At 48.4% G+C, this 22123-nt stretch overlaps 1 protein-coding gene across 2 annotated transcripts; it reads left to right on the top strand.

Annotated features, from left to right (window-relative positions):
- The first annotated feature begins 460 nt into the window (after window positions 1–460).
- Window positions 461–21207, top strand: NDUFS7 (NADH:ubiquinone oxidoreductase core subunit S7). 2 transcript variants are annotated; one of them, XM_063290882.1, is made up of 8 exons: window positions 461–586; window positions 3941–3977; window positions 6197–6249; window positions 13914–14050; window positions 18205–18384; window positions 19166–19212; window positions 20160–20248; window positions 21000–21207. In XM_063290882.1, exons 1-8 carry the CDS (start codon window positions 571–573, stop codon window positions 21095–21097), a joined length of 657 nt encoding a protein of 218 aa, XP_063146952.1. In that variant the 5' UTR covers window positions 461–570; the 3' UTR covers window positions 21098–21207. The 2 variants fall into 2 exon arrangements, with proteins under 2 accessions (XP_063146952.1, XP_063146953.1); XM_063290883.1 differs by having other exon boundaries at window positions 6197–6265; window positions 13933–14050.
- The last annotated feature ends 916 nt before the right edge of the window (window positions 21208–22123 follow it).

Below are 22123 nucleotides of genomic sequence, written 5' to 3'. Positions count from 1 at the left end.
TTGAAGTCCACCCTTCTTAAAGTTGCGGGTTTAGTGGAAAGAAGGGGGGGGAAATGAGTGAATGGGGGTAGAGAGGGGGAGGGAGAAAAGGAAGGAGGAGAAAATTAAAAGAATGCACTGAAGAAGGAAAGGTGAAAAGAGGAAATGACGAAAGGTCCGGAAAGCAAAAGGAAGAAAGGAAGGAGAAAATCAGGAGGAAAGCAAAAAATAAGAGGGAAAAGAGGAGGAGAAAGGAAACCCGGATCAAGGAGAGGGGAAAACGAATGAACTGAAGGAGGATAGAAATAAAAAAAAAATAAAAGAGGCGACAGGAAGAAGAATGCAGAAGGAAAGAAGAGCATCAGAAGCGCGCGCAGCCTCTCCAAAGTCGGTCTGGGCTCGCTCGCTCCTTCTCCCCTTCGCAGCCGCCAGGGGGCAGCATCGGCGCCGGCGCCCTGCTCTCCGCCGGAACGCGCGGCAAGGCGGCGCCGGTTCCCACCCGGAGCGGCAGGGAGGGCGCACGGCCTGTCCTTCGCCGGCGGTCGCAAAGGTGTCTTGAAGGGCTGCGGGGGAGGGGAGGGAGACGCGGTGATGGCTGCGCTGCCCGGTGAGTGCGAGCCGGGGGGGGTGCTTCCTGTGGGCTGGGGGGCAAGGTTTCAAGGAGGGCAGGAGCTAGCGGTTTGGGGGAGTCGGATGTTGGGCGTGGAGAGTGGAGAACCTCTTTGGGGGGCGCGGGGGGTACTCCGCCCTCCCTCCATTTTCCCAGACCGAGAACGGATAAGTTGGCGGGCACCCAAAGGTCCTCTAGGCCAACGCTGCTCAGGGAAGGGATCCTCCAAACTATGATTTTCAACCTTGACCGCTTGAAGATGTGTGGACTTCAACTCCCAGAATTCCCCAGCCAGCAAGGCTGGCTGGAGAATTCTGGGAGTTGAAGTCCACACATCTTCAAGCGGTCAAGGTTGAAAAACACTGCTCTAATTCATCCCTAGCCAGCCCCCCCCCTTGAAAACCCTCCCGAAGGAGACTCCCACAGTTTAGGAGCTGCCCCTATCAGAAAATCCCTCTCTGAATCGCCCTCAAATCTCCTCTTTAGCTGGAGAATGAGGCCCAGCACGATTAACAGGGCCTGGTTTCCAGCCTCCTCCCTGTTTTATTCGTGTTTGGCTTCACCTGATACCCCATCTTGCATCCAGGCAGCACTCCTCGTACTCCCTGCTCCCACTTTTGCCCACAACAACAACCCTGCGAGGTAGTTTGTGCTGAGAATGTGGAGCCCTGACTTTGAAATAACGGCGGCCTGTCTTCGTCAGGCTGCTGACAATTATTGGTGGGTGATTCTTGGCTTGCTGGAGAGGAGGAAGCAGGCAGCACAAACCAGATAGATGATAATCTGGAATCTGTTTGCAATTTGCAAAACCATCACATGGTTGGTGATGTTGGGGCTTTGTGCAATGTATGAACCCCATTAATGACTAACTGTGGATCTCCAGGATTTTAAGCAGGTTCCTTGATTATACAGATAGCCCTTGTTTAGCTACTGCTTCGTTTAGCGACCATTTGCAGTTAAGACAGTGATGAAAATGTAACTTTGCAACCAAACCTCGCGTTTACGACCTTTGCAGGTCTGTAAAGCAAAGGGAAGATCATAAACACCGTTATGATTTCACTTAGCACCCACTTAGCTTAATGACCAAGGTGCCGATCCCAATTGTGGTTGCTGAACGAGGACTACCTGGTATATACTTTCCTGGAAGGAAGTCCTGCTGTATTTGAGCTTGTGTTGTTGGATTATGTCTTCCTCTTTAGAGTAATGCCTGCGGCTGATTTATTCATTTAGAAATCAATGTATGGGCCACCTCAGTCACAACTGCAACTCTGGGCAACTAGAGGTAGACCAGAGAGACTTGAAAGACCCCACAGCCAGTTGACAAAGGCGTGCCAAAGATCTGACACAGGATAACTAAACTTTTCAGTTAAATTATTCCTTATTCAGAACCTTGCTGTCCTGGACACGTTTTCAGAGCAGAAACATTTCAAAGCATTTCCAGAGCAGCCCCAGTGGGTATAGTAACCAGAGAGAATGTGAGAGCCAGTTTGGTGAACTGGTTAAGGTGCTGGATTAGAGATTGAGTCTGTTCCCCCCTTAGACATGGGAGCCGGCTGGGTGACTTTGGGCCCATCCCTCTCTCTCATCCCATCCTACCTCACAAGGCTGTTGTTTGTGGGAAGATAGGAAGCAGAAGCATTATGTATAGCTGCCATAAGTCCTATGAAAGACAGGATGTAATTCCAATGGATCAATAAATCAGGACAGATTTCAGGAGAGGAGGATTGTGCTGCATTGAAACTTCACCTCAGTTACCAGTGGGGTTCCCTGGAGAGGTTCAATAGCCCTGCTGCTTAGCAACTTGGGTCTAATCATAGTAATAATTTCTTAAATATATATGCCGCCCAACTCCCAGTAACTCTGGGAGGTTGCCCCAAGCACGGGAATTAGTATAGGAGTGTTGGGGCTCCCACTGGAAAAAAGTGGGAGCCCCTGGTCCAGTTTGAGAGAAGAACCTCTAAGAACTTTTTACCCCAAAATCTTGAATGTTGGAAGGAACATAATAGAAGAGAGGGACCTGCCCAGTAGTCAGAGCCAAATTGTAATGCGAGCCCTGCGTTAAGAAACTGGAGATGGCTGCCTCCTTGGACAGGGAGGGATGGGCAGAACAAGGCCAGATATACAAGCACAGAACCAGTCTGGCAACAAACAGCTCTTTTAAACCAACTGCCTCTCTGCAATTGGTCATTTTTGCAGACTGGCAACACAACATTACAGGTAGTCCTCGACTTACGACCACCATTGGCACCTGAACTTCTGTCGCTAAGTGAGGCAGTTAAGTGAGTCATGCCTGATTTTACAAACTTTATAAAACAATTTTATAAAAGATTTTACCAATATCATATGAAGCATCCCACGGGATGTTTGAAAAAACAAAAAGCCAGAGACAGCTTTTCCACTCTGGCTTGCTCCCTATTCAAGCCATTCGCAAGGACAGTGCAGAGGGGATCCTTCTTAATCCTTAATCAGTCGATTCATTGATTAATTCTTGATTCTTCACCCTGGGTGTGGTTGGTGGTTTGAAGATGCTCTTTCCGCCTTCTGGTTTTTCTCTCTTACCTTCTTGTAGGTTCTGCATTTTTATAATGGTGTTTATGCCTTTTTATTTGTAAGCCGCCCAGAGTCACTTTTGTAGTGAGATGGGCGATGTGTAAATTTAATAAATAAGTAAATAAAATATTTGAAAACACTTATTTAGTAATTTCTATCATGTTGCAAGGGGAAGGGGAAGACAACCTGTTCTTCCAGTTTTTTAAGAGTTTGCTTTCTGGAAGCCTTTTTCCAGTGTAATCCTGAACATCAGCACCTGATTGGCTCTTGGGCTGAGAGAGTGACTGGCCCAAGGTCACCCAGCCAGCTTTCATACTCAGTCTCCTGCTTTCTAGCCCTGTTGCTTTAACCACTAGACCAAACTGTCTCTCTAGGCTGGCTGGGGAATTCTGGGAGCTGAAGTCCACACATCTTCAAGTTGCCAAGGCTGAGAAATACTGCCCTAGTGATTATCCATATTTTCTCGGCCTGGAACTGCAAGTTGTTCATTTGCTAGTTGCCCCACAGTGATTGAATTCCATGCATGAGCCAAGGCAAAGGAAGGACACGGCTCCATGGCCTCCTCAGGGGTGCTGCCAAAGCTTTTCTTGTCACTCAGATTGGGGAGGAGGGGATAAAATATGCCATTGGCTGAATCAGTAGTGGGAGGAGCTCTTATCATTGGCCCTTTGGGCCTCCTCTCTGTGGAAGAGCCTTGTTGCCGATCATGTGTTAGCACCTCACCCTCGTGTTCTCTGTCAGCCTCCTAATGTTTCAGCCTGTGTTTTCTTCTTTTCACGTCAACCTATTATTTCTTTTCAGTTTCTTGCGTGGTCCCGCGAGGCTTGTTCCTTTCAAGGTAAGTCTGCCAAAGTCCACTCTGCAAAGAACCTCTTCTCAAAACTGAATTGACACTTGTAGGAGGTTGAAGCCCTGTGGAAATGTGCCTTAAGTGCAGGGAGATCTAACTTTGTTCTTTTGAATTGTTTAATTTTTATTTTTCTTTATTACTGAATTTATACCCCACCTTTCTGTTAACACAAACAATAAAAGCGGTTTTCAACCGTTACAAAATACAGGATTTAAAACTCAACATAAACATTTATTGAGCAAACAAAACTACAGTATCAGTGCCATCCTTTGCCTAAGTTTGATTTACTCAGGAGTAAGTCTCACTATGTTGAATGGTGCTTATCGACAGCTATGTGCACTGGGATTGCAGCCTAAAAATTGTACTTTTTTTTACACATTGTGTAAATATCCTAGAATATTCTGATACTCAGAAGTATTAGAGCCCAATTATTTGTTTGATGCCAAAATTAATTAAGTGTACTTTACGTTTTCTCTCAAATATTTAAAAAAAATGCACGGCTTTATTTGGAGTTTTGTGCTGGTTAATGACCACAATAAAATTTTTCATTTCATTTGGAGTATCTTTCTGCACGAATGCTTGTAAATATTTTAAGATATGGCAGCTTCACAGCATGCACTTTTAAGGTATTCAAATTAAAGAGAAGGAAAAAACCCCCAAAGCATCTATAAATAGTAATTTGCTATAAATACACAGCATGTTATATATAAAAATATAACATGCTAATTTTAGCACTACCAGATATAAGCGAATTTCTGTACTTTTATTTATTTTTATTTTCATCCTGCCTTTATTATTTTTAGAAATAACTCAAGGTGGTAAACATACCTAATACTCCTTCCTCCTCCTATTTTCCCCACAACAACCCTGTGAGGTAGGTTTGGCTGAGTGAGGGACTGGCCCAAGGACACTCAGCCAGCTTTCGTGCCTCAGGCGGAACTAGAACTCACAGCCTCCTGGTTTCTAGCCCAGCACCTTAAACACTAGACCAAATTTGCTCATTTATTTATTCACATATAGAGGTTGGACCAGTCTGCCCCAAGGGGCTTCCAGTCTAAAAATATACAGAGGGGAGAGAACTGGCAAAGAATCATGCAATTAATTATTTGTTTTGCTTACTTAAGGCTGCTTAAGTCACCAGGTAGTTTTAGAGACTAAGAAATTTGGAGTCTGTTGGAGTGGGCAACTATAATAAATTTAATCAAATAAATAAATGTAGGCAGGTGAGTTAGCTCACTGCACATCTAGATTACTTTGTACTTTTTTCCTTTGGCCCGTTAAGCTTCCATTCATTCTGCAAGGATCTGGAGATCTGACCTTCCTTGCTCAAAATCCTGGATAGACGATTTTTCTATTTTAATTAGCCTGTTACGGAGTATTTTTCCCCCCACGAATCCCTCTTACGAGTTAAACGGATACTCAGAAAGCATCCTCGGAAAGATGAACACAAATTGAAAGACCTCCGAGACTTGATATTGCATAGTCTTTTGGGGAGACAGGATTCATTTAGGTTGGTTAAAGGTGTGTGCTCACTTCTTAGGGGCTGGGGAAAATAATAATTTGGCAAATGCTCGGTTTGGCGGCTGTTGAATCTTTCAGTCCCCTAGAAGGAAGTCATGCCTTTTGAGATGTGGGGAAAATGTAGCAGCAGAGATTGTCCCTGAAACTCCTTTGCATAACAGACCAGCGTTTCGTTTGCAGAGTTACCAGCCCCTCTTCAAGGCAGTGACTGAGACCCCTTGCCTTCGGTATTTTCCTGACTCCTCTCCCGCCGCACCCCTCATCCAGTCTTGATCCTTGGCCTAAGGCTGCAGAAGCCATGAGTGAGATAGAATCTCGGTCTTCAGAGACTCTTTATCAGCCCTTTGAGGCAGGACAGACTGGGAAACAGACTCCGCCAGTTTGACTGGAACTCTATTTCATTGAGATAAGCTGCAGTAACAGAATCTTGAAAGCCTGGCTGCGTCTTCTCTTCCCTCCCTCTTCCACCCCAGGGAGTTAAGACGGAGCCAGTCTGAATTTTTTCCTAATGTTTTCCCTATTTCCAGGCTTAAAGCATGTTTTTTTGTAACCACCTCTGCAGTTTCTCCAAGGTCATCTCTGCAGCTGTCTGCATTCTGTGACTTTCAGCCCAGGCTCCCTACTCTGCAGGGATTGCTGTGGGGTCCCACTTTTAAGACGCTAACTGTTGGCTGTTCTTCAAACAGGGCCATTGTGGGGTGCACCGGTCCTACCCGCTTGCTGCATCAGACTTCTTCGGCTGAGAGTGCTGACAGGTATTCTCTGCTCCTGAACAACCTCATAATTACCTCTTTTATTGATTTATTCACTCCAGTAAATATTTTGCAGAACAACATTACATAGAAGTTTATGCACAAGCTTACTTGATTTTTAATTGAGCCTCCAATTGACAAACCAGGTTCGGACTGTGGTATCATTGGGGGGGAATTTTGAGCAACCTAAACACAGTACAGCTAGTTCTTGTTTAGTGTACAAAATTGGGACTGGTAACTCGGTCGTTAAGTGAAGTGGCCACTAAGTAAAACCACAATGGTGCTTATTATCTGACTTCAGTTTTCCTTTGCTTTACAAACTAAAGGTCATAAATGTGAGGATTGGTCACACGGTTACTTTTTCATCACCATGGTAACTACGAATGGTCACTAAATGAGGCAGTTGCTAAATGAGGACTACCTATACTAGCATTTAAATCAATACAGCACTGTTTTTAGAATAATAATAAAGCAGATATTAGAAACTGAGCTTCTTACAACCCTAAGTAATCCTACTTGCTAATCTCCCGTCCATCCATCCCTCCATTCATTCATCCAGTCTTTTCATAGTTACACCTTAGAGTGTAATGATTGCCCTAGCCCCAAATACTCAGACTCACAAGAGGATGCTAAATGAAATCTGATTTATTAGAGTACTAAAGACAAATACAGAGAAAGCTGAGAATGAGCAAAAGCGCGCCAAATACAAACTTAAACCCTTGCTTCAAACGTATCCCGCCTCCCTCGTAACAGCCCCGCCCGGCACAGGTGCCAGCAATCGTCAGAGTTGCTAGCCTGGGAAAGTAACCTTGAGCGCAGTAGATAACACAAATACATTCCAAAGCAAAGCCAAAAGATAATCGTTCCCATCCTCCCTAGACAAATGAAACACGCATCCAATTAATGACATGCGAAACGTTACGATGCATCAAATACATTGAAACGGCGCACATGACATACCGCCCCCTTAAAATACCCCTAGGGACCTGGTTTCGAGGGATAAGCGGAGTGGAAACGGGCCGCCAGAACCGGGGAAGCCACATCTGGTGCAGCGACCCACTCAGGATGAGGGAAATGCTTCCAACGAACTAAATATTGCAAAGTATTGCGAAGGCGTCTAGAGTCCAAAATTTCTTTAACTTCAAAGTGTTGCTGACCATCAATCATGATGGGGGTGGGAGGTGGAGGTTGCCGATGCCAGCGATCAGAAGGAATAGTCGGTTTGAGTAAGCTGCAATGAAAAACAGGGTGTAAGCGTTTAAGGTTATGAGGCAAGTCCAGTTTAAAAGTCACAGGGTTAATCTGAGCGACAATTGGGAAAGGACCCACAAATTTAGGCGCCAGTTTCTTTGAAGGTTGTGCAGACTTGATAAACTTGGTAGAAAGGTATACCGAGTCCCCAACTTGGAATGCAGGTTGTGGGGCTCGCTTCCGATCAGCATACAGTTTATAATCTGCCTGTGCATCAGCCAATGCCTTTTGAATCATTGGCCAAGAGTCAGCCAGTTGTGTTGACCAATCATCTGTAGTGACTGCACCTGCAGGAGGTTGTGGGAGATCAGTGATAGGTACAAAGTCTTTACCTTGAGCTACCCGAAACGGGGTTTGCCCAGTGCTTTGATGCACTGCATTGTTGTAAGCCACTTCAGCAAATGGTAGGAGGTCTACCCAATTGTCCTGCTGATAATTCACAAAAGCGCGAAGGTACTGCTCTAGAGTAGAGTTAACCGCCTCAGTGGCCCCGTCCGTCTGAGGATGCCAAGCCGTGGACAGGGCTTGCTTCGTGCCTAACAGCTTGAGAAACGCCCGCCAAAACTGCGAGGTAAATTGTGTACCTCTGTCCGAAATCAAGCGGGAGGGACATCCGTGTAGCCTGTACACGTGTACAAGGAATAGGCGGGCCAATTGACGTGCTGACGGAATGGACACGCAAGGGATAAAGTGAGCTTGTTTGGAGAAATAATCCTTGACCACCCAAATGACCGTTTTGCGTTGGCTGGGTGGTAGCTCTACAATAAAATCCATGGAGATTTCTTCCCAAGGGGAAGAGGGGGCTGCTACCGGCTGCAGCAGCCCTTGGGGCTTGCCCACCTTGCGCTTGGACATTGCACAGACAGTGCAGGAAGCAATGTAGTCTTTGACATCTTTACGTAATGTGGGCCACCAGAATTGCCTCCGAACGAGGTGCAAGGTTTTTACAAACCCGAAGTGACCTGCGAGTTTGTCATCGTGTGAACGTGTTAACACATCTTTTCTGAGGTTTTCAGGAACGTAGAGGCGGTCGGATTTCCAAGCGAAGCCTCTGTCAAAAGTAACATTGTCTTTATTCGCAAGCAACCAAGTATCCGTTTTTAGTTCTTTTAAAAACTTTTGTTGCAACTGGGAGGGAATTGACAAAGTGCTTGGCTGAACAGCGCTTGTGGTGGGCGGTTGCTGCGCGCGCGTTTGGCTTCGCGTCACAGCCTGCATGCCCAATTGGGGCGCCGACCATAGGGTGCTTACCACATCTGGCGCCGCCCCAGAGTCTTGAGGTTGCCTTGACAAGGCATCAGCCAAGAAGTTCTTTTTCCCTGGAATAAATTTGAACTGAAAATTGAATCGATTGAAAAATTGAGCCCAACGAACCTGTTTAGGGCTCAGTTTTCGAGGGGTACTAAGTGCCTCCAAGTTTTTATGATCAGTCCATACCTCAAAGGGATGATTTGCCCCTTCCAACAGATGCCGCCAAGCTTCTAATGCAGCTTTTACTGCAAATGCCTCCTTTTCCCAAACATGCCAACGCCTCTCAGTCTCAGAGAACTTGCGGGATAGATAGGCACAGGGCTTGAGGCATCCTGCCTCGTCTTTTTGCATCAACAATGCGCCAATAGAATAATCGGAGGCATCTGCCTGTACAACGAAAGGCTTTGAGGGATCAGGGTGTTGTAAAATGGGCTCTTTGACGAAAGCTGCTTTCAGCCGCTCAAACGCCGTTTGACAAGCAGGCGTCCACCTCAACAGCGCTCCGGGATTCTTGACTCTCCTAGTATCTCCCACCCCTTTTGTTCGAAGCAATTCCGTTAGGGGCAAGGCAATCTCAGCGAACCCCCTTATGAATAATCTGTAGTAGTTGCTGAACCCCAGGAAACTTTGAAGTTGCCTGCGGGTGCGGGGACTCTCCCAGTCCATGATAGCCTGCACCTTGGCAGGGTCCATTTCTATACCTTTATCAGAAATCCTATACCCCAAGTAGTCAATTTGGGTCCGATGAAAGGCACATTTCGATAGCTTTGCATACAATTCAGCAGATCTGAGTTTACACAAGACTTTCTTTACCAGAGCTACATGCTCTTTCATGGTTTCCGTATAAATCAACACATCATCCAAATACACCAGTACACCTTTAAACAGATGTTCATGCAAAACTTCATTGATTAATTGCATAAATACCCCAGGGGCCCCAGCCAACCCAAACGGCAACACCTTATACTGGAAGGCTCCCAACGGGCAATTGAATGCAGTTTTCCACTCATCACCCTCCTTGATTCGTACCCGATAGTAGGCTTCTCTTAAATCCAGTTTAGAGAAGATCTTGCCTTTGGCCAGATGTGACAACATGTCCTTTATCAATGGCAAGGGATATTTGTTGGAAATTGAGACGGCATTTAATCCGCGGAAATCCGTACAAAGTCTCAATGTCCCATCCTTTTTTGGGCGAAAAAGAACCGGCGCCCCCACGGGTGAATTCGCCGGCTCAATGAATCCGCGCGCCAAATTTTTGTCCACAAATTCCCTCAACAGAGTCAGTTCCTTTTGCGTCATGGAATAAATTTTTGGTTTAGGCAATTGAGTGTTGGGCAGCAGTTCTATGGCACAGTCCGTCTTTCGATGGGGGGGCAACTGGTCAGCTTCCTTTTCACCGAATACATCAGCAAACATCCTGTACTCGGCCGGCAAGCCTTCCAGAGGAGAGGCCGGGTAAGGCGGAGTCGCAGCTGCCGCAACCCCCACCATCTCCTCTGGGGCACCCTTCCCCTCTGCCGCTTGATAAAACCCATCCCTAAATGTGATGGTCCGGTAAACCCAGTTTATTTGGGGGTTTTGCTGCACCAACCATGGTACCCCCAACACCACCAATGGCCCCCCTACGACAAAAGACAACCCTTCCTGGTGACTGCCCAGTTGCAAGGCTACCCGCCCTGTAAAATGGGTGACCGGTTTGCCCCCTGCCATGGACCCATCCAATTGAGTAAATGCGATGGGTCGTTGTAGAGGGAAAGTGGGGAGCTCCAAAGCTGCCACCACGTCAGGGTGCATCAGACACCGGGAACACCCCGAATCAATCATGGCCCATACTTCCACCGTCTTGACTTGGGAACCCAATTTCAATTTCACCATGAGTATGCGGTAAGTGCCACTCACCGATGGAGGCTCGCGCCCGTCCTCTACCACCTGCCCAGCGGCGCCCTTTAGAGCAGGTGGCTGGCGTTTCCCGCCGGCTGCGGGATTTCGGTCTCCCCTTCAATTTCGTAGAACATCACATCGTCTCCCTCGGTCTCAGCCACCGCAGCTTTCTGTTTCCTCGGCAACGCAGGGGACTTCGCCGGCGGTTTTCCGGGCCGTTCCTCTACCTTTGCCTTCGGGCATGCTGCCACTCGATGCCCCTCCTTACCACATCTCAGACACAAGCCTTTTGCGTACCGCTTCTCCCGCTCCTCGTCCCAGGGTCGTTGTCCCGGTTTCCCCCCGGTGGTCGATGGGCGGCTGGGCTTCACCTCCCGCCCCGACTTGGCGGTCTTCCGCTGGGCAAAGATCTCCTGGGCATGTTCAGCCCTTCCTGCCAGCAGGATCCACTCATACAGCGTGTATGGGTCGTCCCTCCCCAGGGACCAGCGCAGCACCTCTGTATTCAAGCCATCTTTGAAGAGCTCGATAATGGTTGCTTGGGACCAGTCATCCACCTTCCCAGCTAGCGCTTTAAACTCCAAAGCATAATCGGCCACTGATCGGGACCCCTGCTTGAGTTCCTTCAGGGCTCGCTTTGCTCTCTCCTTTGCTAAGGGGTCCTCGAAGTGTTGCTTCAACGCCCAGAGGAACTCCTCGAGATTTTCCAGTTCAGGCGCTTCCGACTGGCACATCTGGACATACCAGTCTGCCGCCCTCCCCTTCAGTTTGGTGGCAATGGTGATGATTCTTGCCTTCTCCGATTGGAAAACCGCCCCCCATTCCTCCATATAGGCTTTCGCATTCGTCAGGAAGAACGAGAGTTTGGTCGGGTCCCCATCAAACTTGACAGGGAAGTCTCGCATGCCGCCTCCCGCCGGGCTGCGCCCCACCACCGGGGCTGCTGCGGCTTGTGCTTCCCTGACTCGGGGCGGCACGGGGCCCCGGGGCGATCGCCCAGGCGATGCTGCGATTTCCATCTGGACCGACTGGTCCCCTTCGCGCCTCCGCACCACCCGTCGCCGTTCCGGGGTCAGCCCCTGGGAAGAAGGGGTTGAATGCCTCTGGCTTGATTCTTCCCGGACCTCTCGCAACGAGGTTACATCCAAGCTCAGCTGTTTCAGGATAGCCTCCAACGAATCCATTTTCGACTCCAGCACTCGGATCCGATCCGGAGTGGGTGAGCCCTCCGTTGGCTGCACCTGCACCACGTTGGGGGATAAGGGGTATCTCTGCCTCCAGGATGGGCCCCCCGCTGCTGTGGCATCTCCTCGGGTCTCATCCCAGGTGAGCAGCTCGCCCGGAAAATTCACGGTGGTCTCCGGGGCCGTTTTCAGCCCCCCGGCTTCGCTCTCCGACTCGGAGCTCGCCTCCTCTCTGATGGCGGACAGCTCCCCACCTTGGGACGGTCGGCCGGACGGCCTCACGGTCGAGTCCGGTTCCCCTTCCTCCATCATCACGATGTCGGGTTCGGTCATCGCGGGCTCTCTCCCTCACAGGTTAGACGCTTGTCTTTCCTGGACAGGGGCCAGCGGAGTTAGGAACTGAGATTCTCAGCTTTATGTAATGATTGCCCTAGCCCCAAATACTCAGACTCACAAGAGGATGCTAAATGAAATCTGATTTATTAGAGTACTAAAGACAAATACAGAGAAAGCTGAGAATGAGCAAAAGCGCGCCAAATACAAACTTAAACCCTTGCTTCAAACGTATCCCGCCTCCCTCGTAACAGCCCCGCCCGGCACAGGTGCCAGCAATCGTCAGAGTTGCTAGCCTGGGAAAGTAACCTTGAGCGCAGTAGATAACACAAATACATTCCAAAGCAAAGCCAAAAGATAATCGTTCCCATCCTCCCTAGACAAATGAAACACGCATCCAATTAATGACATGCGAAACGTTACGATGCATCAAATACATTGAAACGGCGCACATGACATAGAGTAGCTAACCCAAAGTGGGTGAGAAGCAAGACAGAGGAGATGAACTTGTGTGCAAGTTTCCACGTGATTGCAGAGTCTCCTTATCCTTTCTCTAGAGAGCCGTGTTTCTCAACCTCAGCAACTTTAAGATGGGTGGACTTCAACTCCCAGAATTCCCCAGGCAGCATGGCTGGCTGGGGAATTCTGGGAGTTGAAGTCCACCCATCTTAAAGTTGCCAAGGTTGAGAAACACTGCTATGGAGTAAGGGCTTGTATGGTCCCCTAGCTTGCTACTTTCTAGAATCTCCCCAAAGGATCCTTTCTTTTTAGGCTTGTAAAGGTTGTGTTGTGTCCATGCAGGCCGCCATGTTGCCCTTGTTTATCCACAGGCTGTTTCCAGAATTCAGAATAGGCTCAGGAATCCAGTGTTCATCAGGCTACAGGTAGAACCTTTCCGTTTCAGTTGCAAGTGAGCATGAGATCTCCAACTTCACTAATCCCTTTCATAGGCAATGATTCACACATATCCAACAGCCTTTGTACATTTTCCCACTCGTTCTTCCCTCACACTCTAAAAATAGATTAAGAAACTAGTATTAGTAGGAATAATCAATGCAATACAAGGAATAACCATCAGCGTACTAGGAATAATACTTAATACATCTTGTATTTAGAAACTAAATACAGGTCGTCCTTGCTTAACAACTATTTGTTTAGTGATAGTTTAGACTTACAACAGTGCTGGAAAAAACAACTTACGACCGGTCCTCACACTTACAACCGTTGCAGCGTCCCCATGGTCATGTGAACATAATTTGGGTGCTTGGCAACCGGTTTCAATTTATGACCTTTGCAGCATCCCATGGTCACGTGATCACCATTTTCAACCTTCCCAGCCAGCTCCATCAGTGGGGAACCGCATGATTCACTTAACATCCACATGGTTTGCTTGAGGACCACAGTGATTCTCTTAACAGCTGCTGCAAAAAAGGTCATAAAATCAAGTTGGATTCGCTTAATGACTGCTTTGTTTAGCAACCAAAATTCCAGTCCCAATTGTGGTCATTAAGCGAGGACTACCTGTAGCAACACAGATACTGATCACACCACTGGTTGAGTCATTGTCTGCAGTTTGAAAGCATGAACCTTCCAAGGGAATGCCCGGATCATCCATTTTTCAGATGCTTCCATTCAGCCAATGGCAGAGACAGGCTGTTGGGCTTTGGGGGCAGTGGGCAGTTGACCCAAAGTTGCTTTTATCAGCTGCAGGAACTGGAGGTTTGTCAGGGAACGTTGGCTTGTTTTCAGACCTGTGTTGTTTTCCTGCAGCTCTGTCCAGACCCAGGAGAAGAGCAGTGCCGTTGTTCAGAAGAAGCCGGCGCTTCCCAGCAGTCGAGGAGAATACGTTGTCACCAAGCTAGATGATTTGGTCAACTGGGTTCGTCGAGTAAGTAGGTGTGCTACCAGATGGATTCTTCCTGTTCCAAGAAGGTTCCTGGGATCTGTAATGAAATGTGAGAATGACCTTGGAAGATGGGGGGAGGGAGAGGTGCTGCCTAGGGAACAATCAGATAAAAGGGGGAGGAGCCCACAACTGAGTAATGGGCAGAGGAAGAAACTTAGGAAGGATCTGCCCCAACTTGGCAGGCAGTAAAAAGGGAGGGTGGGAGATTGGTACTTTCCAACTTGCAGGATGCTGTTAATGTAGCCTAACAATAAAGTGGAAGTCGCTCATCTGGTTGTGTTTCTTGTCTGGTTTACCAGGGAGGGCCAACAGGATCTCACAAATGACATCTCTTTGTTTGAAATCCATCAGATATCCATTGTACTTGGATTCCAAATGACAGCTCCGTGTCCTGCTTTTCGGTGGGTTAGAGGGGGAAGGCCTACAAACCAACATTAATTCCCTCCCCTCTCTAGTCCCTCCCCACTTGTGGACCTTCATTTAAGACTTTCCCCTAGCCAGGCTGGAATTCTGCTTTCCTCTACGAAAGTCAGATTATCGGTCAAGGTTCTGTTACTGGCAATCCTCTTTCTGTTGCACTTAGAATGTCTGTAAACATTCTGCAGCATCCAGTACTCTGTCAGTGCGTAAAGACGCAATGCTGTATTTTAATTTTGCACAACTCAGCTTACATAGCAAGTTCCTAATCTTCATGGGAGTGAAGATACAGATTCATTGAGATCAAATCTCAGGCCTTCTTAATTACAGAGGCTCAGTAATAATGCAGGCAGGGAGGAAGATTGATTGCTGAGCTGCGCTGTCATGTAGAAGAATTAGAGGCACCAAAGATTATCCACTGGTTATAGCTCATGATAAACAGGTGTAGAACTTCCATGTTTTGAACTGCAGCAGTATACAGGTAGTCCTTGACTTACGACCACAGTTGGGACTGGAATTTCCATTGTGAGTTGTCGTCGTCATAAGTCGAGTCACCACGTGACCAGACCTGATTTTATGACCATTTTTACGGTGGTCATTAAGTGAATCATGGGTTGTTAAGTGAATCACAGGTTGTTAAGCAAATCCAGCTTCCCCAATGGACGTTTTTGGCCAGAAAACAGCAAAAAAGTTGCAAAACACGATCACATGACCAAGGGACACTGCAACCAGTTGTAAATGCGAGCTGGTTGCCAAGCACCCGAAATGTGATCATGACCGTTGGGGTGGTGGTGCAGCGCTTTGTGACACTAGGAAGTGCTTTACAGGCCATAAAGCGCCCATTCCAAGGCTGTCATAACTTCAGACCGTCATTAAACGAACGGTTTGTAAGTCAAGGACTACCTGTATTTGATGGGGTAAAACCATAAGGGGAAAGAGATGCTAGCCTGCATTGTGGGCAGGGCTGTTTGGCTTAAAACAGCGTCTAGAGCACCGCTGGAGGAAGACAAAGACCAAATCTGACCGAACACAAGCTAGAGCTGCAATTAAGGCCTACCTTGTGGCAGTAAGAGTGGCGAAACGGCAGTACTTCTCCGCTCTTATTGCATCTGCAGAATGCCGCCCAGTGGCCCTGTTTAGGATCACACGATTCCTCTTAGGGAAAGGGGTCCCAGAAAATCATCTTCAGGGCCATGCTGAGGAGTTTTCGGAGCATCTGCAGGATAAAATCGCTCGGATTTGCTCTCAGTTGGACTCCAAGCGTGAAACAGGGTCTGGGGAGATGCCTGGGGAATGTACTTACCCAGTTATCTGGGAACAGTTTGATCCTGTTGGACCTGAGGAAGTGGACAAGATCCTCCGGACTGTAAATGCCACCACCTGTCAATTAGACCCATGCCCCTCCTGGCTGGTGAAGACAGCTCGGGAGGGGACGTGTGGTTGGGTCCAAGCGATGGTAAATACTTCCTTGAGAGAGGGGGTGTTTCCGATGGCCTTTAAGGAGGCGCTGGTGCGCCCCCTCCTCAAGAAACCATCGCTGGACCCTGCTTTACTGGATAATTTTCGTCCAGTCTCCCACCTCCCCTTTATGGGGAAGATGGTTGAGAAGGTGGTGGCATTGCAGCTCCAGAGGATCCTGGATGAAATGGATTATCTAGATCCCTTTCAGTCATGTTTCAGGCCTGGTTATGGGATGGAAACAGCATTGGTCGCACTTATGGATGATCTCTGGCGGGAGCGGGATGAGGGTAGTGCATCCATCCTGGCTCTTCTTGACCTCTCAGCGGCTTTCAATACCATCGACCATGGTATCCTTTTGGGTCGGCTCAGGGAGTTGGGGGTGGGTGGCGTAGTCTTGCGCTGGTTCACCTCCTTCCTCCAGGGCCGGTCCCAATCGGTGGTGATAGGAGAGGAGAGATCTGCCCCTCGACCCCTCCATTGTGGGGTGCTGCAGGGTTCAGTTCTCTCTCCTCTTGTCATGAGCACTGTTGAGCTGAATGCATCAGCACAACGGCACACATAACAATACCACGGAAACAAGAGCAAGGGATTAAAAGATAAGCAAAGCGACGCACAACAACAGACACAGACCCCGAGGAGAAGGGAACGACCCCGGCCGGAAAATCCAGTCAAAAGAACGCAAAGGGGGAAGAAAGAGCGACAAAGACAGGGCGGATCACGAGGCACGCCTGGAGCTGTCAGCAGGAACGCAAAGGATATCGCTCAGCTGAAAGCAATCACCGGCTGGAGGAAGAAAACGATTACGAGAGAAGCCCGGGGCACCAGCAGGGGCCCCGCGACCCCTCACCTACTGGCAACAAAGCATACAGGACTTGGGGGGATGACACAACTCAAGGTGGGGGGGGCGCTGACCGGTGCGGGCTATTTAAACCCCGTACCGGCGCGCTCCCTTCACTCTCAGCTTTTTCTAGCTATGCACTATGCTGAAATAAACCAGAACCTGATCTTCCCTAAATTAGTGTCTGTGTTTTACTCAGTAGTAGGCAGCGCATGACACCTCTCTTGTTTAACATCTACATGAAACCACTGGGTGAGATCATCCGTCTCCATGGGATGAGGTATCATCAATATGCTGATGATACCCAAGTATACATCGCCATCCCGGGGGAAGTAAGTGATGCTATGACTGCCCTTTCCAGGTGCCTGGGCGCTGTGGGGGTCTGGATGGGGAACAACAGGCTTCAGCTAAACCCTGGTAAGACGGAGTGGCTGTGGGTTAATGGCCCCTTGGCTCCTAGGAATTTGCCATCTTTGGTTCTGGATGGGGTTGCACTGCCCCAGACAGACCCGGTGCATAACCTGGGGGTCCTCTTGGACTCACGACTCCTGCTCGAAGAGCAGGTTGCAGCCGTGGCTAGGAGGGCCCTTGTGCAACTTCATGTTGTGCGCCAGTTACGCCCCTTCCTGGAGCAGGAGGCCCTTTGAATGGTCACTCATGCCCTGGTCATCTCCCATATAGACTACTGTAATGTGCTCTACATGGGGATACCCTTGAAGTGTATCCGGAAGCTACAGTTGGTCCAAAATGCAGCTGCGCGGGCAGTTTTTGGGGCCTCAAGATCAGCACATATTACTCCCTTGCTCTGTGAGCTGCATTGGGTTCCAGTTTGCTTCCAGGTCCAATTCAAGGTGGTGGTTATCACCTTTAAAGCCCTACATGGCATGGGCCCAGGCTACCTGAGGGACCGTCTTGTCCCCGTTACATCAACCCATCCCACCCAGTCATGCAGAGAGGGCATGCTGAGGACCCCGTCTGCAAGATAACTCCATCCGGCGGGGTCCAGGAGGTGGGCCTTCTCTGCAGCAGCTCCTGCCCTTTGGAACACCCTTCCCCTGGAAGTGAGGTTGGCCTCCTCTCGTCTGGACTTCAGGAAACAGCTGAAGACCTGGTTTTGTCACCATGCAGGAGTGGGGAGAGGAAGAGCCACTCTTGGGGCTGGTTGGTTCCCTAGTCCTGCCAGGACCGGTTCCAGTCCCCTTTGGGGGGCATTAGTTCTGCCATCACTTGGATTTTATTATATTTTATATGTGTATTTATTGATATTATTCTGATTTTATTGTATTTTATACTGTTTTATTGTGAACTGCCCAGGGTCCCCTGAGTGGGGGAGATGGAGGTAATAAAAATAAATAAATAAATGGGAGGTGGAATGGCAGCTTTTCTGTACATTAACCTCCTTCCCCTTTTCTTCCCTCAGAGCTCCTTGTGGCCAATGACTTTTGGCTTGGCTTGTTGCGCTGTCGAGATGATGCACATGGCCTCTCCCCGCTACGACATGGACCGCTTCGGAGTGGTTTTCCGTGCCAGTCCCCGGCAAGCTGATGTCATGATTGTGGCCGGCACCTTGACCAACAAGATGGCCCCTGCCCTTCGGAAGGTACAAGTATGGTCCTTACTCGGCCCTTCAGGGAGGGGATCGAATGACCTCTTGGGTGCTCACGCCAAAGGTAAAAGTTTGTAGAACTGACAGGGAGCAGCAATGTGTTGTACTCAGAAATTAGGGTGTGAGATTCACTGGGAACATGAAACCCTCCCAGGCTGGAGTTCTTGTGCATCCTCAGTGTTTCTCTGGGTTGCTCCACCAAAGTGCCTTTTGTGGTTTACGTCTGGGGAGCCATTTCATGACCAAGAAGGCCCAGCTGAACCAAGTTTCATCAGTCTGAGCTTCTGCTTCTGATCCTCCATTGCATTTTTATTCTTCCCAACCCCATGGAACATCCAAAAGGAATTATGTTAAAGGGCTCAGGGCTCTCTCTCTCTCGGTCTGCTTGGTTTTCTGTCCATCAGCAGGATTGCTGCCCCATAACTGAACACAGTGGGATCAGATTTGCCATGGAGCCAAAAAAAATGATTGAGTTCAGAATGGGACAGATCTGGCTTGGGGCTGCAGGGGAAAAAAATCTAGAATAAATTCCCCCAATGATCCTTTGAGAGGGGCAACCGGATGGTGGCTCAAAATGTTGGCACCTGCTCCATTCTAAGCCTGCCCCAGTCACATGACCTAGGACAGATCTGCTGTTGGGGAATTCCAGAACCCAGGCTCTGTAGCTTTTCCAACCTTACTGGATTTCTAGCCCTCAGGAGTCTAAGGTGGGCATAACCTTGAATGCAAAGCTCATCACTTCAAGGGCAACCCTTCCTATTTCTTTTTTTGGCAGGTTTATGATCAGATGCCTGAGCCACGTTACGTGGTGTCCATGGGGAGGTAAGATCTTACTCAGTATTTTCTTATCCTCAGGACTGGGTGCATCCCTTTTTTGTCCTCTCATTTTGTTGTTTTCTCAGCACTATTGTTGTGTTTACGCAACACAACTGACCAGATCATTATTTTCCCCAGGTGTCTGACTTAGCCTTATGTGCTGGCAGGGCAGAATTTCAGGTCATCCAGGAACAACAGACATTTCCCGAGTCCTCCCAGCCCCTGTGAAGGAGACTGAGAGGCTATATTTCAGGGTTGGGGTGGGGTCCACCAGAGCTGGAGGCCCAAAATGGCAGTGGAGGTCTGTGCTACTGCAGAGAGATTTGGGGGGTTGAGTGAAAAGGAAAAAGGAGTGCCTAAAGAAGCTCCATTTCCTTGGACTTTGTCTGTGTTCTGCAGCTGAGAAGGACAGCTTATTCCAAATCCATGTCTGTGTGCATTAGTTTAAATGAGGAGCTGTTTGGGGCTAAAACTAGACCCTTCCCTCTTGGCCCAGTTACATGTGTCATGCAAACAGGGTTCCACTGTGGACACAGCCTTGACTGCACCCTTGCACTTTCATTGACTGCTTTCAAAACAGTCCTTGCGGAATCGCTTGATGTCATTGTCACCAGCTTTTTGGGAAAGATCTCCATGGTGGGACAGCTCCACAGATGGTAGCAGAACTGGACAAACCAGGCTCTTCAGCCCCACCTTTGTTTGGTAGCTTTTGGGCTCTCCCAAAACCCGCCCCCAGCAAAGAACTTAAGCTTGTGATCAGCTTTACTTGCCAATTGACATCCAATATAGAACGTATGCCTCGTGGCCCTTGGCCGCAAAACAATAAATAAAATTTCAAAAAATTAAAGGCCCCACAGGGCAGAAAGGTCCGAAACAGTCTGTCATCCGGGAGGAAACAGGCCTTCTCTGTTGCTTTGAAAATGTCCCTGGCACTGTCCCTCCTTTTTCTTCAGCTGTGCCAACGGTGGAGGTTATTATCATTACTCGTACTCCGTGGTGCGGGGCTGTGATCGGATCGTGCCTGTGGACATCTACGTGCCAGGTAAAGGAAAGACATCTGGAGTTTTCTTCCTAGCATACCTTCCCCCTCCTGGGCTCCCTCCAGCCCTGTGGAGGCCAGGAGAGGTCATTTTGTCCCATTCTTAAGGGCAGAGTTCAGCCCTCACTTAAATATTTGCTTGGGGAACAAGGAATTCCAGATAGACTGGTGGAAGGGATAATATAGAGCAGTGTGTTTCGACCTTAGCAACTTTAAGCTGTGTGGACTTCAACTCCCAGAATTCCCCATCCAGCAAGGCTGGCTGGGGAATTCTGGGAGCTGAAGTCCACACACAGCTTAAAGTTGCCAAGGTTGACAAACACTGCTATAGAGCATGTGACTCTTTTCTGCTTGGTATAGACAGCAAGTGAGTTGCCAGGAACCTTCGTCGCAACCAGCAAAAACAAACGAACTGCAGACTGCTAGAGAAAGGGGTGGCTCTACATCCCACCCTCACCAGGAACTTGGAGAATGTTTTCTTGGCTCTTCTGCCCCATTTATGTTGCAAAATCCAGGCAGCCAGCAAAGAGCTGGGGTTGGCTATACCCTGTGGCTATCTACTGGTCACTGGGTGTCTTGCCAACCTACTTTGATGGGCTTCTATATACAGTTGCAAACCTTTGAGTCTCTTCCACCCATCTCTGAGCGACTTGTGAAGGAGAGCTGGTGAGGGGAGCTCCCCTTCATACAGCCTGGGAATTTTATGATCTCTGCTCCACCCCTCTGAGGTCCTCCAATGTGTTGCCTCCTGCAGGCTGTCCTCCTACGGCTGAGGCGCTCCTGTACGGCATCCTGCAGCTCCAGAGGAAGATTAAGCGAGCGAAAGCTATTCAGATCTGGTATCGGAGGTAACAGGCTTGTTTGCAAGCTGCCATGTTGAAAGTGGCCGCCCTAACTGTAGTTTTAGCGCACCCTTTAAACCGCTCTGCATAAAATTTGTCAATAAAGCTAGGATTATTGTATCGGGAGAAATGAGTTTGGTGCTTTCCATCTTTCTGAGGATACATTGAGCAAAATGGAGGGGGAGGAGGGAGGAGAAGTAGCACTAGTAGTGACTTTCTGGGCTCAGTGGCAAGTTGGTTTTTTCATGTTTAAGCCCTAAATGTAAGACAGTTGGAAAGCTGAATGCAGAGTGAACATCTATCTGCCTGGGTCCACATGTCATGCCAAATCATGGCTTGTCGGGCAAGTTATAGGGGACTAGCTTTCAGTATATAAATCCTAAATGATAAAACGTGATTGCTAACCCACCAGGGCTGGGTTTAGATGTAAGACAGCCTCCCTCAAGTGAACCTTACATCCTGGGGACCTCATGGACGTATCCAAACTACATTTTAGTTACAGTATGGAAGTGGTTACCCGTTTCCTTCTTTGGAGATTGATTTTTATTTACCTCCCAGCCTCCCCTGCACTCCTGGCATGTCCTAGTGGTCTCCCATCCACAAACTAACAAGGCTTAGCCTTTGTTGAAAAGATCAGCCTGGGTCAGCCACTTGCTGCCATAGGGCCCTCTATAATACTAAGGCAAAAGCAAAGAAGCCATGTTCTGTGTTATTGTAATGTGTGAACCTAAGAGATAACCATGATTTATGCTGCAGTTCCTTTTTCTGAGAACTCACAATTAAGGACAGCAGCTGCTTTTTCCCAAAAGGTCATTCAGAATCACAAGGACCAAAATCTTCCTGATTTTTAAGGAAGAGTCATGATTCTGATTTTCATGATACACACACAAAAGGTTGAGCTCAACCCCTTGCATCTCTAAGAGGAGGCACATGTGGGAACCCAGATGTTCAGCCATTGATCACAGACACGGCCAAGAGAGAAAGTCACACGGTTTTGGAAACACTGGTTAAAATGAATTCTTAGCAAAGGGAAACT

The sequence above is a fragment of the Candoia aspera genome, chromosome 1 (assembly GCF_035149785.1).
Source record: "Candoia aspera isolate rCanAsp1 chromosome 1, rCanAsp1.hap2, whole genome shotgun sequence".
Taxonomy (NCBI): Eukaryota; Metazoa; Chordata; class Lepidosauria; order Squamata; family Boidae; genus Candoia; species Candoia aspera.
The sequence above is the reverse complement of the archived record's forward strand: the minus strand, read 5'-3'. Positions and strand labels throughout refer to the sequence as shown.

Coding starts and splice junctions, on each gene's coding strand:
- NDUFS7 (XM_063290882.1), top strand. Junction 14,051..18,204: donor TGGTCAACTGGGTTCGTCGA/GTAAGTAGGTGT, acceptor TTCTTCCCTCAG/AGCTCCTTGTGGCCAATGAC. Junction 20,249..20,999: donor TGTGGACATCTACGTGCCAG/GTAAAGGAAAGA, acceptor TGCCTCCTGCAG/GCTGTCCTCCTACGGCTGAG.